General features: G+C 35.4%; 1 protein-coding gene across 1 annotated transcript in view; it reads right to left on the bottom strand.

The window, feature by feature from the left end:
• Positions 1–9,617: 9,617 nt before the first annotated feature.
• Positions 9,618–12,900, bottom strand: part of GFRAL (GDNF family receptor alpha like) — a 66,327-nt gene continuing 63,044 nt past the window's right edge. Inside the window, exons 7-9 of the mRNA XM_063098319.1 lie at positions 12,210–12,305; positions 12,049–12,121; positions 9,618–9,696 (exon numbers count right to left, since the gene is read on the bottom strand). Coding sequence (XP_062954389.1) covers positions 9,618–9,696; positions 12,049–12,121; positions 12,210–12,305 — 248 coding nt within the window. The remainder of the gene's footprint in view (positions 9,697–12,048; positions 12,122–12,209; positions 12,306–12,900) is intronic.

Below are 12,900 nucleotides of genomic sequence, written 5' to 3'. Positions count from 1 at the left end.
AAAATTGACAAACCATTAGCATAGCTAACTAAAAAAGAATAGAGAAGACCCAAATAACAAAAATTAGAAATTAAAAAGATGATATAACTGATACCTCTGAAATACAAGGAATCATTAGAGACTAATATTAACAACTATATACCAACAAATTTGAAAATATGGAGGAAATGGATAAATTTCTGTACACACACAAACTACCAAAACTGTGCCAAGATGATGTAGAAAATCTGAACAGACCAAAAACAATAAAAGAGATCGAAGTTGTTATCAGAAGGCTCCCAACAAAGAAAAGCCCAGGACCAGAAGGATTCACAGCAGAATTCTACCAAACATTTAAAGAGGAATTGACACCAATTCTCAACAAACTCTTCCAAAAGATTGAAACAGAGGCAATTCTCCCTAACTCATTCTATGAAGCAAATATTGCCCTGATACCAAAACCAGGTACAGATACAACAAAAAAAGAAAACTACAGGCCAATATCCTTGATGAATATAGATGCAAAAATCCTCAAAATACTAGCTAACAGAATGCAGCAACACATATGCAAAATTATACGTCATGATCAAGTGGGATTCATCCCAGGGATGCAAGGTTGATTCAACATACACAAGTCAATAAATATGATACAACACATCAATAAAATGAAACACAAGGACCATATGATCATCTCTATAGATGCTGAAAAAGCATTTGATAAAATTCAGCACTCATTCGTGTATAATGACTCTCTACAAATTAGGTATAGATAGAAAGTATCTCAACATAATTAAAGCCATATGATAAACCCACTGCCAATATCATCGTGAATGGGGAAAAGCTGAAAGCTTTTCCCTTAAGAACAGGAATTAGGCAAGGATGCCCACTCTCACCACTCTTATTCAACATACTGTTGGAAGTACTAGCCAGTGCAGTCAGAGAAGAGAAGGAAATAAAAGGCATCCAGGTTGGAAAAGATGAAGTCAAACTGTCCCTGTTTGCAGATGACATGATCCTATGCATCGAAGAGCCTAAAGCCTCTACAAAAAAACTCTTGGAGATGATTAAATGATTTCAGCAAAGTTGCAGGATAAAAAATCAACATACAAAAATCAGTAGCATTTCTGTTCTTCAATACTGAACATACGGAGAGAGAAATCAAGAAAGCTTGCCCATTTACAATAGCCACCAAAAAAATAAAATACTTAGGAATAGAGTTAACCAAGGATATTAAAAATCTCTATAATGAGAACTACAAACCAGTGCTGAGAGAAAATAAAGAGGACATAAGAAGTTGGAATGATATCCCATGCTCTTTGATTAGAAGAGTTGACCTTGTGAAAATGTCCATACTACCCAAAGTGGTATACAAATTCAATGCAATCCTCATCAAAATTCCACTGAAAATTTTCTCACGAATGGAAAAAACTATCCAGACATTTATATAGAATAACCAAAGACCATGCATAGCCAAAACAATTCTGAGCAAAAAAAATAAAGCTGCAGGCATAACATTACCTGACTTTAAACTATAGTACAAAACCATAATAACCAAAACAGCATGGTACTGGCATAAAAACTGACACACTGATCAATGGAATAGAATAGAGAATCCAGAAATCAACCCAGACACCTACAGCCATTTGATCTTTGACAAAGGCACCAAGCCTATACACTGGGAAGAGACTGCCTCTTCAGCAAATGGTGCTGGGATAACTGGATAGACATATGTAGGAGAATGAAACTAGACCCATACCTCCCACCATATACTAAAATCCACTCAATATGTATTAAAGAATTAAATATACACCCCGAATCAATAAAACTACTTAAGGAAAACATAGGAGAAACACTTCAGACAGTAGGACTGGGCACAGACTTCATGAATTCGACCTGAAAAGCATGGGCAACCGAAAGAAAAATAAACAAATGGGATTATATCAAACTAAGAAGCTTCTACACAGCAAAAGAAACAACAGAGTTAAAAGACAACCAATAGAGTGGGAGAAAATATTTGCAAATATACATCTGACAAAGGATTACTATCCAGAAGATACAAGGAACTGAAACAACTTTACAACAAATAACTAACCCAATTAAAAAATGGGCAAAAGAGCTAAATAGGCATTTGTCGAAGAAGATATATGAATGGCCAACAGGCACATGAAAAAAAGCTCAACATCACTCAACATTCAGGAAATGCAAATGAAAACCACACTGAGATAAGATCTCACCCCAGTTAGGATGGCTAATATCCAAAGTCTGTGAATGATAAATGCTGGCGAGGTTGCAGAGAAAAAGGAACTCTCATACATTGTTGGTGGGACTGCAAAATGGTGCAGCCTCTATGGAAAATTGTATGGAGGTTCTTCAAACAATTGCAGATAGATCTACCATATGACCCAGCCATCCCACTGCTGGGAATATACCCAGAGGAATGGAAATCATCAAGTCGAAGGTATACCTGTTCTCTAATGTTCATTGCAGCACTATTTTCAATAGCTAAGAGTTGGAACCAGCCCAAATGTCCATCATCAGATAAGCGGATACAGAAAATGTGGTACATCTACACAATGGAATACTACTCTGCTATAAAAAAAAAAAAAAAAAAAGAAATACTGCCATTTGCAACAACATGGATGGACCTAGAGAGAATTATATTATGTGAAATGAGTCAGGCACAGTAAGAGAAATACCACATGTTCTCACTTATTTGTGGGAGCTAAAGTTAAATAAATACACAAATAAACTGGTAGGGGAAGGAAGCAGACACAGCAATTACAATTCTTTGAAGTTGATACAAGTGAACAGATATGAGTTTGGGAGGGAGGGGGAAGAGGGATGTGGGAGGGAGGGGGAAGAGGGACGTGGGAGGGAGGGGGAAGAGGGACGTGGGAGGGAGGGGGAAGAGGGACGTGGGAGGGAGGTTTCGGTAATGGGCCACAATAATCAACCACATTGTATATTGACAAAATAAAATTAAATTAAAACAAAACAAAACAAAACAAATAGCCAAATGAAAAATAGCACTTTAAACCCCAAACTGATCCAGTTTATTTGTTTGAGGGCATCTTCTCTATTATCTAATTGACGAAAGTAATCTAGCCTTTTGTAGCCGGAATTGTTGGCTGCCTACCCAAGAATCCTCTCCCTTTCATCCTTTTCATGATTTTGTTTGGAAGTCCACTCTTCTCCCAGGTGATTCAGAGTCAATTCGTATTAGACCAAGTTAATTGTGTTAATTTGAATTCCTATGTTTCTGTGTCCTTAAGTCCCCCACTCAGTGACCATGCGGATGGCAGAAAAGAAATTGAGTCCTTGAAGATATTAAACTTCTAGGTTAACCAATCCTGGAGGTGCTGTACCTTGGACTTCTTGTTATAGGAAATGCTACATATTCTATTATTTAAGCTGTTTAATTACAGGTAAAAGCATTGTAATTCATACACATGTGATTTGATTTGATATAGATACTACCTGAGAATAACATTTAAGATGGTATTTCCTAGTTGTTTAGCAAGAATAAAAACAATATAATTACAACTGGGTGGCTGCTCGTGGAGCTTAGGAATTAAGACAGAAATTTCTGAAATCTGATATATCTGTGTTCAATTATCAGTTTTTTCTATTTACTGCTGTGAGACCTATGGAAATTGCTTAACCTCTTTAACCATCATTTTTTAAAAAAATTCTGTAAATAGATGAAACAATACTAAGTTTTTAGACTACATGCATGTAAAGCATATAGAATGATAACCTTACACAGTTTAGTTGTTTGTTGCTTTGTGTTGCTTTGCGCTCCACAGATTTGTCACCCCTCTTCCCCTGGGTGACAGAGACACAAAGGATTACTCAAAGCCCATCTCTTCTGAGCAGTGAGAAGCCCCGAAGAGGTTAATCTCCCATCGGAACCGTCAAGCGAGAGGCAACCCTTCCTCGGGAAATTAACCCTGAATTGGGGTTCTCTTCCTGCATTTATTTTCCAGACCAGGAAGTTACAGGAAGAGAACATAGTTTGGGTTATAGTTTAACAATATAGGTTGGTAACTTTCAGTGAAACAAGCCAGATGACATTCCAGTAGACAATTAAGTGATCTTATCAACAGAAGCTTGATCTTAGCAAAGATTCCTTCTCCCTCTAGCAGTTTCTCAGTATCTTTACATAACAATCAGTAACTAGTCTGTCCCTGAGCCAGCAACCTTGCTGTGCCACAAATCTTTATCTTACACCAGAGACTTGATAGCCTGAGGGAAATTTCCAGTCCTCTGCAAGGTCAATATTTGAAATTGCAAGGCTTTGGAAAACCAGGCTCTACCAAGTACATTTGTTTTATAGTATATTCCAAAGTTGTTACTATTTTCTGCAACATCACTGATTAAAAGAACTATTTATACCATCATGAGTATTTGATGTTTGTGGATACTTGTTCCACCTTTGTATTTATAAATATTCTTTTTCTTATGTTCATGTCACTCTTATAACACCTTGTGCTATTCTTAAGAGGCATATTATCTTCAATACTCACTAAATTTGAATTTTCAGGCAGAAAAATAATTATATTTGTTTCAAAGTGTTAAAAGAATGTAATACATGTAATTAAGCATTCACTAAGTATAAATATATTGACCTTATAGAAATAGATTTCTGCAAAACCAATTGATTATTCAACACAACTGACATTAGAAAACTCCACTGAAATCTCAAAGTATTTTAGTGTTAATTTTGTTTCCCACCTGAAATACATTATAGACTTTTTCTGTCTTCCAATATTTTATGAAAAGTAACTGTGAGGAAAATGGAGACTGGTCAGGCTCCCTCACCTCATATCCAGCTGAGCATAACTCAGCATGTCTGTTGTAAATATATTAATTGTGCATATGTGCCCAGGTGTTCCTTGGTTCTCTGACTTGCACCCATGTGTTCCTTGGTTATCTGATTCTAGTATAAATGACACTGGCTCTGATCCACTTGGGGCTGAGCTTGAGTATAAATAGGGCATGTCAACCTTGCTAATGACTTCCAGGATCTTTTCCCAACTACCTAGCTCATGACCTGCATGTGAGGGGTCTGTGACCCAGCTTACATATGAGGGGTTTGAGACTCAGTCTGCATATGAGGGATCTGTGACCCAATCTGCACAGAACACGTTTGAAGGGTCTGTGACCCAGCCCGACAGTAATAAACAGCTTTTTGATAACCGTGGGAATGCTTGTATGACTTCCTTAATCTCTTAAGAATGTCTATTTGTGGAAAATAAACTATGTAATTTTTATGTTAAAGTATTAAACTGTGAATCAAAAACTCTGATTAACTAGCACTATATACATCCAAAGCCCACTGTGGGCTTAAAAATGAAAATTTTACTTGAAAGATGGCTGTTTTATATTTATAGTTGTGTTTTTTACCTAAACATAAAATATTTAGAAAATATTTCACCTAATTATGTCTCTATCACCTTTGGTGTAGATTTACATTCTATGCAAATATCAAATAATCCATTACACTCAAAATAGTTGTATATATTATACTTCATAGACAAATTAACATAATGTGCACTAGATGGAGAGATTTTGTAATTTTATGAAGTTTTACGACTTTACCATCTATATTTATATCTGACAATCTTGCCTAACTAAAACTTTAATCAAGTGTGTTTTTAAGGTATATTTTTCTTCTCTTTGTAGAAATGAGATTATAGATGATTTTAAGTGTTATATCTGACTTGTCTGTGGAGAAGGCATTGGAAGCACTAATTCTACTACCCTAAGTTTTGGGGTGCATCAGTGTGGTCCGAACAGACACTGAGGTCTCAATGAGGCACTTTGGGAATAACTTGAGAAACTTAAGTGCAGTAAGTCATTGCAGCCCAGATGGTCTTCACCTCAAAGTTCTGAGGAAGAGCAAAATGAGAAAGAGCACACCAGGCAGACAAGGATCTGTAAGTATTGCAGTGTTAGTTCACAGAGGGTACGTGCTGATCTGGTGCTGCCCTTGAAGCAGCTGTGCCATCATTTTGAGCATCAGTCCTTTAGATTTTATTCTTAGGTTTGTTGAGTTCACAATTGTTTTCGACTGTTCTAAAAATAGAGAGAAATCTTCCACTTATTAAGTAATTTGTATTTGTTTCATTGTACACGACTATGAAAGGGATGCATTTCAATAAGCCCGAAATCTGCTTCTCAGGACTCTCACAGGGAATTCAAAAGTAAGAACAGACCCTAGTCCCAACCACAACGTCCTTTTTCCTTCTGCAAGTCCTTCCTGAGAGACCTTTCTGATTCACCTTGCTGAGTTCCAGCTGGTGCCACTCTGCTGACTCTTAGTTTATGATAAGAACTGTGTGGAAGAGGCCATGAGTAAATATGCAGAAGCAGCTGGAAGCACAGAAGTTTGTTACTGGAATAGTCAGACTACTCTGAAGGGAATTTTCTCTATGGTTACATTTTCTGAGGAGAAGGCTGTGATCTGTGCCACCTGGTGATCTGGCCACCCTCACCACCCCCAATGATTTTTCCCCAGAAATCATAAGCAAGTCTCTGAGGTAAACTTGCTTTCTTATCTGGAATGACAGAGATAGAAGGAAGATGTTAGAAAACTCAAATGTAGTGGGTCTAGCTTAGATCTCATATGGCAGTGCTGGGGCCAAACTTCCAAGTTTACTACTTGGTAACTCCGCATGCATGTACTGCTGGTGTTGGAAAGTCAATTGTTCCAAACCTGAAATAATTACCAGAATCATGTCAGGAAACAGATGGTGTACTCAAATTAGGATAAACTCTGTTATCTAAACCAAATAACTTGGAGTGTTTAATTTAGGGAGTTTTTATACAGGTGTTGGTGGTTGTAGGAAAACCACAAGGGGTTTTCCAGTAACTTAGGAACTCGGGACTAGTAACAAGCTGTTAGCACCACTAAGCTTGAAGGGAAAAGGAGAGGAAATATCTACTGGAATACAGAAGGAGAGATTTCATGTAGAAAAGCCCACACTGATAGAAACAGCTAAAGAAAACAGCCCAAGGTGACGTCTCAGGGAAGGATCCAGGAGAATCCTTCCCCATCTTCTATTTCTCACCATTGGCTGAACCCAACTGGAAGCCAGAGGTCAAGGGATCCTGTACTGCATATAAGTAAATTTCCTGGAGGTGTATAAGAGGAAGAGAAAGATGGGAAAAAAAACCTGAAAATAACCGGCATGCTGCCCTTTCCAATTCTAAGTTCATCCTCCTCCTATGTGAGCCAGTTTTCTAAATGGCACCATGGTTTACCTAGTGGCACAAATTAAAAGCCAATTCTTAATATCAATTCCTGCCACCGTCCTTACTACTACAACTCCCTACAAATATCTGATCCCAAGTCCTCATCCATTCTACTTATGAAATATTTACGAAGTTCATTCCATTCTCTCACATCACTCTATAATCACTTCAGCCTACTCATTTTAATAATATCCATCACTCTCAGAAATTCCCTTGTTTACTTTTTTTTTTATCTCCAAGAGGATTTTGTTCAGAACTGTATCTCTAGTTCCTAGTACAGTGGCTGATACATGGTACATGCTCAAGTAAGTGTTGAAAAAAATGAATTAATGCAGGCTTTCAATATTTATTAGGTAACTACTGCAGTGCCATCTCAAGCGATCTCCTTGACTTCAGTCTTAGCCCTCTCCAGTCCATTTACATTTCCTCTAGAACACCTTTTCTCATTCAAAAATCTGATGATATCACTGCCATTTAAAATTATTTTGTAATTTTTATAGCCTTCCAAATGAAGCAATTTATTCATTTAATAGTTATTTATTGAGCATAAACTGTGTTCTAAGTAATGGAAAGCAGAGAAGAGCTGACAGACCCAATCAGAGTGCTTGCAATTTACTGAGAAAAATAATAATGAAGGAATTACAGTGAAGTGTAATTATCTAAGTAGGGGAGCTCTGGGTGACTTGGAAACACTGGGCAAGAGCACCTGACCCAGGGCAGGGAGCGGCACGTGAGAAAAGGCTTCTCAAAGGACAGAAGAGTAAAAGATGAGGATGAAGTCGTGGCCATGTCCCAAAGGGGCTCACAGTCCACATTTATAGTGTCTGCTTAGTCTGATGTTTAAGGATAGTTAATGTCTCACTTTTGATGTTTGTAGTTTTATGTCCTATATTTTCTCAATTTGGACTCCTTTCTCTAGAAACACATGACTATTTATAATTCCCTAAATGCCCCATGACTCTTCCTTCTGCAGTTCTACTTAGTCTTGCTGGCCTAGGAGATAAACCTCTTTTTTAGAGAGGCCATCTATTTTACACTCTGTCCTCCCCTTCTCTGTTCAACACAACCATATTTCTAAAAACAACTTGATTTCTTTCCGCAGTATTCCAGGGAACAGTTTGCATTTTCCTGGACAGTAGTAAGCCTGAATTAAATGGCAGTGATTAGGAGATGGAAATCTCTACATTCTCTTCATATTAATTCTCTACACAGCCACTGGAATATATAGACCTCCTTGAGGGACATCTGTGACTCACCAAATTATTCTTTTATGTTTTAAAAGATAAAGGATGGCTTTTCAATTACGCTGAGTAAACATAGCCAAATGTTAACTTCACATTTAATTTAACATAGACAATTTAATCCAAAGTATAGTGAACAAAAATAGATACGAGATCAAGCAGGCAGAAAATATTTGACCTTTAATTATAAGTATGTCATACATGATAAGTGTGATATCCTTAGGTTATTGAATATTTGTGTCTCTGTGCTACTACAGATAATACAATCTCATGGTTATTCTGAGCAGTGGGTACTGATACGATTGACAGTTTAAAAGCACATATGTATCAAAAATTTAACTAATAAACATCTTTTCCACAAGTTTTTAATCACAATTATACTCTGATGACAAGTCAGGCCAAAAGTAACAGTATAGAAACAATAAAGAAAGTAATAATTATGGTGTTACTTTATTATTGCAGAAGTTTGTAATAATTAGCACAGAAAAATTAAATTCACAAAATATATCATTATTGAGTTGCATATTGACTTTTTTCAGCCCATCTAGGTGCCTTATATCTTTGTGGGTATAAAATTTATCAGTATTCAAATTATAAAAATCTGAAGATATCACTTCCAATTTTTAAGGCTCATTATCTAATCAAATATATTTAGGAACTTAAAGTCAATGTTAATGTTTAGCTAATGATTTGAAAATAGGTAAGAATATACAAGTAACAAATATGCTGAATATTTTTATTAACATTTCCTTTATGGCAAATTAGTGGTAATTTATAAAATCAAGCAGAAAAAAAAAAACCCCTGCTAACTATAATATGTTATTATGATGCAACTAGTTAATACTATGGATTCATATTTATTATGAAAGTAGATTATGTGAAATGTAAATTGGGATAACACTTTTTTGCCTTTAAGGAAAACTGTAATTCTGTATCAGTGTTATAAAAGATACTACTGTATATTTTTTCTTGAATGTTGAGGAAAAACAAATCTAACATTGTCGTGCCAAACTATTATACTTTACATTATTATACCTAATGATCCAATATCATTAAATCCATCTTAACATTTTCCTCATTGATGACGGCGGAGATATTCTCTTGACTGGCTATAAAGGCTTGCTTTGAAGAAAGTGGTTCCTAATGATCCATGACTCTTAGTCCTCCAGCTATTTGGATTGGTAAAGGATCTCTTGTTTGACTTGACATTCTGGAGGTTCTATATAAAAGTAAAGCTAAAGTTAACAATATGACATTTTAAAGATTTTACAAAGGTATTGCATGTGCTTATATTTTTGGATGAAGTCTGATTGGAGGGAGAAAAAACACCAAGTTCTTGAATGTAAAGTCCCACTAACAGAATATTCTATGGTCTTTCTAAGGTATATCATATATTTAACTGTGATTTCCAAGTAATCATTTAAAAAGAAAAGTTTTTATCTCAATTATTAATTATTTGTTTCTCTGAAAATATCTTTGAAAACTTAGGCTATTTTAGCATAACATGAAATAGATGCAAATATCTTAATATTTACTGAAGACAGGTATTCACGTGAATTTGACCTGACCATGAGGTGAGTGGATAATGCTTGAAATGACAACCAGCCGCCTTTTGTTAGGGACATTATTTATCTCCAGATATGAGTACCACAGGTTTTGTTGATGATGCTTTTGTTTTGCTCTTTCCGTGATGGCTTTATTTTCATTGTTTACCTAACCTTGGTTCTGAAACTTTCAGATTACACATCATGATCAATTTTAAAGTGTATGGAAACTAATTTGAAACTAACTTCCATGCTCTTAATATTATGAATAATTTGCCTTAAAATACATATTAAATTCAAGATTTTTGTCTATAATAGTAGTATTCCCACTATCATCCAGAAAAGGGATATGCCTTTCTATGTAGCCAAGAAAGGATGTGAAGTTATAGCTGGTACACAGGGAATTGTGAGTAGCCTACAGCTTACTTACCTGTCTCATGACAGTAGTGTGTAAAAACTCATGGGCCCATGTGGCAGATGTGAACCTAATACAGTATGTGTATAGCTAAGAAGATTGAGAATCACGAAAATAAGACTTTTGCTAAGCTGGAAAACGATCTGTGTTTCTCTGAAACAATATGTTTCTCATGGAATATGTAGGGAGGCACAGTAACTGAACTGTGCTCTCAAATATTTTAAACCAAATAAAGAAAATTTTAATAAATTCCAAATGCTATTTTTCCCCTTTAGAGGTTAACTCTAATTTTTTGGCCCTCAAACCATATCTTGGAACCCACAGAATATCTTCTCATACAGATACAACTTCTAAGGCCTTGAAGAAAAGCAGTTTGCTTTGGTACTGGTTTTGGTAAGCGTGAAATTAAATGTTTATAAGGGTTGGATCCAACAAGTGGATATATTTTGTTTAGCTGGCATTGCATTTAAAAATAAATAAATCTGAATGCCCGTAGGCAGAGCATACATTCATCATGTACTAGACCCCTTGGTATTGCTATGCACCTCCCCACTTCTGTCTTTCATTTTACTTGTCTGGTTGTCAAGGCCTTTAAGTCAGATTTCTAGAGGAGCAGCATGTGCACATACATCATACAGCTGACTGAGTCAGTCTTCCTCTCTAGATGTCAGATGTCATGAGATAAGAGAATGTTTGATGCTTCTGCTGTGCTCTAGATCAAATCTTAGTGATAAATATAGTTTATGTGTGTGTACATATATGTATATATTTATATATGTATATACACACACTTATATATATTTTATTAACATTTATGATACTCAAATTGTACACATAGGTATAATGAATAAGCAAATGAATGTAATTGATGTCTAAATGTAAGGGTAATTTTAAAAAATTAAATGCAAGTATATGCTATTTCATATCTATTTATAAATATTAAATAAGTAGACAAATTTTAAACCCAAGACATTTAGAAACATAGAAGTTGATGTATCTCTAATCCTAAAGTCTCTCATGCTTACTGGAGTTTTACTGCATTCCAGCAATAAAGGCAGCTAAAAAGGTTTGGAAAGGGTAAATTAATGTCAGGCAATGGTAGTTCCTTTCTATAGTTACTCTGTGAGGACTTATTAAATGTCTCTTTCAATAACTGTATATTAAAACAAATAAAATTTCCTAACATATAAGAAATTAGAGTGAAGTATAAATCTTCAAGTAAATATAAAGTATGTGAAGTACACTATAGGTCAGTGATATGAATTTATCAATCCTGCAAGTGATTCAAATAAGGAATGCAGCAAAGTTCAATTTGGACTTTGTAGGAAAACCAGGGGGGAAAACTGATTACAGTTTAATTGGAGGGAACACACAATGCGTATGTGCTTGTAAAATGCAACATAAAAAACCCCACTATGATCACATTTCCACTACGTATGAAGGCTGAGAGTAAGTTTTCCGTGAACCTATTCACATAGAAGTTGATTTAGTATGTCTTAATGGAGAAGCTTTCATTCTTAGGCCCTTTGTAAGCTCAGCCATTGTGAAACGTGATCTAACATGGCTAAGTGATTCCTTTCCAGCCCTTCTCTTTTGAGTTCCATGCAGTTACCTCAACTTGAGCATGACCAAGAGAAGGATTCCACAGGTGACTGACATGCACATGATAGCATAGATTACTTCCCCTAGGAACAAAAGATTAAAATAAAAATCAGTGGATTTTTAGAAGTAATTAATAATAAAAATATTATAAAGGTTTGATTTTTAACTGACCATTGAAGGGGGAATTAAATCCAGTTAAAGTGATTTCCTTTGCATGTTTTCTTTCATACAATGCAATGCCTTTGACATTAGACCGGATTGGATAATCTGAAAGAAAATTATAAAAATGAAAGTATTTAAACATCATGCATTATTTTTATCCCATGGGTTGTAATTTGCTTTATATTATAAGGCAGCAATTTATTTCTATGACACCATTTTAATAAATCCAATAGATTTGGGTGGAAGCAAAAACACTTCTCTTAAATTTTAACAACTTTTTTCCCTCTTAATAATTTTTTTATAGAAACGTTTTTTTTTGCAAACCATGTTTAGTAAAAAGGATTACATTTTACATAAGATAACTCATTGTACCTTACACGAGGGTACTTCAAAAAGTTCCTGGAAAAGGAGAATTAAAACATAATATGAATTTTTCCAGGAACTTTTTGAAGTAACCTCATCTACAGACTAGGAAAATAAAAGATAGTAAATTTAGGCTACCCATTGGGATATTAAAAAAGTTCCTTCTTTATAAGAGTGATTGCTTTAATGTTCTTTTAAGGATATCTCATTTTCCTAAGACCAATTGTATATATGAGTTCCCATAAAGGAGATTCTCTTAAATAATGCCTCCACTCTGACACTGGAATACCTGGCTTTGCTTATTTCCCTTGTCCTATCTCCTTCCCCCCAGCTAGAC

The sequence above is a fragment of the Cynocephalus volans genome, chromosome 5 (genome assembly GCF_027409185.1).
Source record: "Cynocephalus volans isolate mCynVol1 chromosome 5, mCynVol1.pri, whole genome shotgun sequence".
Classification (NCBI taxonomy): domain Eukaryota; kingdom Metazoa; phylum Chordata; class Mammalia; order Dermoptera; family Cynocephalidae; genus Cynocephalus; species Cynocephalus volans.
This window is presented reverse-complemented; position numbering and strand designations above follow the sequence as displayed.